This window comes from Bidens hawaiensis, unplaced genomic scaffold (assembly GCF_021521415.1).
Source record: "Bidens hawaiensis isolate Kalapana, Puna unplaced genomic scaffold, B.hawaiensis_p1.1 tig00029079_1, whole genome shotgun sequence".
Lineage (NCBI taxonomy): Eukaryota > Viridiplantae > Streptophyta > Magnoliopsida > Asterales > Asteraceae > Bidens > Bidens hawaiensis.
In genome coordinates, this window is record NW_027494797.1 from 1 (window position 1) to 3396 (window position 3396).

The 3396-nt window shown below is 36.6% G+C and overlaps 1 protein-coding gene across 1 annotated transcript; it reads left to right on the forward strand.

Annotated features, from left to right (window-relative positions):
• Positions 1 to 717: 717 nt before the first annotated feature.
• On the forward strand, positions 718 to 2057 carry LOC143578244 (uncharacterized). Its single transcript, XM_077061884.1, has 2 exons — positions 718 to 907; positions 1069 to 2057. The coding sequence occupies exons 1-2, from the start codon at positions 718 to 720 to the stop codon at positions 2055 to 2057; spliced, it is 1179 nt and encodes a 392-aa protein (XP_076917999.1).
• The last annotated feature ends 1339 nt before the right edge of the window (positions 2058 to 3396 follow it).

Genomic DNA, 3396 nt, shown 5'->3' on the forward strand with positions numbered 1-3396 from the left:
ACAACCATTAAACTCATTTAAATTGGGCTATAATTGCATTTCTGGAAACTACAAGGGCCAAAACTACCATAACAAAATTTTTGATGAAACCAACCTATCGCACATCGTGACCGGGGGAGCATATACTTTGGGCACATAGCGCAACCAAACCAGCAGATCAACTAATTTCATGTTTTAGTTCGCTTTTGACTTGTTTAAGTCCAAATCTTCATCCTAGTTTCGTTATAATTCAAATCTTTGAGTTCCAGAACGTTCCTAGGTATATTCTATCGTAAACCACGAGTTTTATCATCTAATTTGAGATAATGATTGTGTTTTAATGTCTCTGTTGCATGGAAACGCCGCCGGAGTGTCGTACCACGTCCCGGAAACTCGCTGGGGACAGAAACGCGACCGGGGACGCCTGGAAACGTATCTTGACCGATTCCGGGATATGGGGGACGGTCGTTAACCGTTTCAAAAATTCAAATCATCCTTCGAAACTTTTCTGGAACGTAAAGGACCATTTTTAAACGTTTCCACAACTTGAAGGTTAATTCTTGTAATTTATTAACTCCTTTACGTAAGCCCAACAGTCTCGTCCCATCATATTACGATCGTTCCCAACCGGCAAACCCTAATAAGTTATTTACAATATCATCTGTTTAAACAACAAATCCATAAATCATCAATCCAGAAAGCATCAAAGGCTCAAAGCAATCATCAGCATCATCGATTATGGCTAGTTCATCAAGACCAGCGACATCATCAGCAACATCATCAACTGATGAACCGCCATTGTGGGAGTTTGTAACCAAAATCGAAAAGCATGGTACCGGAGGTACTTGGAAGTTCACGTGTAATTTTTGTGGCGAGCAACGACAAGGCTCATATTCTAGGGTTAAAGCACATCTACTTGGGATCAAAGGTAATTATCAATTGATTTTATTGTAATTTATATTGTATTTGTTTGCTAGTCACTTAGTCAGTTGCACAAAATAACTATTAAACTTAAGAAGTTAAGAATTTAAGATTGCCTTAGGTGGAAACATGATGCTATATTTGTATGTGTGTCTATCATTGCTTTAGGTGTCGGGATTGCTATATGTAAGAAAGCAACAATGGTTGACAAAATTAAAATGAGAAAGCTAGAAGATTCTTATGAAGAAAAGAAAGACGCATCAAAGGCGAAAGAAGTTGGGTTGCCTTGTGAAGCTACTCTCGGTTTAAAGAAAAGAATAACCATTTCAAATCCTATGATAAGAGCATATGGTGTGGAAATAAGAGATCAATTAGATGAAGAAATAGCAAGGATGTTCTATACCGGCGGTTTACCTTTCAATCTTGCAAGGAATCCACATTTTCAAAGGGCCTTTGAGTTTGCAGCTACCAATAAAATTGAAGGCTATATACCTCCTAGCTATAATAAGCTTAGAGCCACCTTGTTACAAAAAGAAAAGGAGAACGTGCACAAGTTATTGGAACCAATCAGGTTATCATGGAAAGAAAAAGGTGTATCTATTGTCAGTGATGGTTGGTCCGATCCTACTAGAAAGCCACTAATTAATTTTATGGCTACATTAGGTAATGGTCCCATGTTTATTAAAGCGGTGAATTGCTTTGGGGAGGTTAAAGATAAGTTTTTTATTGCAAATCTGATGAAAGAAGTTATAAATGAGATTGGTCATGAAAACGTTGTGCAAGTCATTACTGGCAATGCACCAGTTTGTAAGGCGGCTGGAGAGCTTATCATGAGTGAGTTTTCTGACATCTATTGGACATCGTGTGTTGTTCATACACTGAACCTTGCGTTAAAGAATATTTGTTCACCAATAAATGCAGAAACCAATGAAACAGCGTATGATGAGTGTCACTGGATAAACGATATTCACTTAGATGCTATTGCCATAAAAAATTACATTATGAATCATGGCATGAGACTCTCTATGTTCAGCAAGTTTACACCTCTTAGATTGATTTCGATTGCTGATACTCGATTTGCCTCCATTATTGTGATGCTCAAAAGATTAAAACTTTTCAAAATACCTCTTCAAGAAATGGTCATAAGCGAAGAGTGAGTTGCTTACAGGGAAGATGACACAGTGAAAGCAAGCTTTGTTAAGGAGAAGGTTTTAGATGATGAGTGGTGGGATAAGGTGTCATATATTCTGAGTTTTACAGGACCTATATGTGATATGATAAGATTTTGTGATACAGACAAACCATGTTTACACTTGGTTTACGAAATGTGGGATTCAATGATCGAGAAGGTGAAGGCCGATATCTATAAGAAAGAAAGACGTCCATTATCTGCTCGTAGTATCTTTTATGATGTTGTCTATAATATTTTAGTGGCTAGATGGACGAAGAATAACACTCCTCTTCATTGTTTAGCTCACTCCTTAAATCCAAGGTATGTGATTTAATACTACATGTTTGATTTTTATTATGATTTTAATTTTTACTTGTGAATGTTGTAGATATTATAGTGATTCTTGGTTGCTTGGGGATTCTAAAAGAGTTTCCCCACATACGGATGGAGGAATTTCAGCAGAAAGGCAGAAATGTTTTAAAAGATTGTTTTCAAATAAAGATGAGCATAATAGAGTCAAGGAAGAGTATGCTTTGTTTTCAATGAAGGATGGTCCTTTTCAAGATTTAACATGTATTACGAAGATGGATGAGATGGAACCCAAGAGTTGGTGGGCTAACTTTGGTGCACAAACTCCTCTTCTCCAAAATTTGGCTTTTAAATTACTAGGACAACCTAGTTCCTCTTCATGTGCTGAGCGTAATTGGAGCACATACGCATTTATTCACTCTGTTAGGAGGAACATATTAACTACTAGTCGGGCTCAAGACTTGGTTTACGTACACAATAATCTTCGACTTTTATCTAGGGCTCCCAATGATGACTTGAATATGTGGGATATTGGTGGAGATACATTTGACGCGATGGAAGATGTAGGGTTTTCACAGTTTGCGGATCTTTCAATAGATGAGCCGGATCTTGAAAACGGTTTAATTGATAATATTTGATTACTTTTGCTTTAGAAGATGTATGAATTTTGAAAAACTTGTGATTGATTATCATTGGACTGTATGAATTTTGAAGTTTACATCAACATATGAATATATTTTGGGTTTTGTGGTACATTATCTATAATATATACTTATTTTTATATGTATTTATTCCCGTACCCATGCCGTTCCCGTTTCTTGATATTTTGAGTTTTGTCGTTTCCCGTTCCCGTGCCCGTTTCTCGTTCCCGTACCGGTTCCCGTGCAACATAGTTTAATGTATTCTTAATTTTGAGTTTTAAACAAAGTAAGGTGATTTGTTGATAAACATTAAGCTTTAATCCGAAACTCATGTATAAATAAACCATCATTTACCTTCATTCTCTAGTACACAAC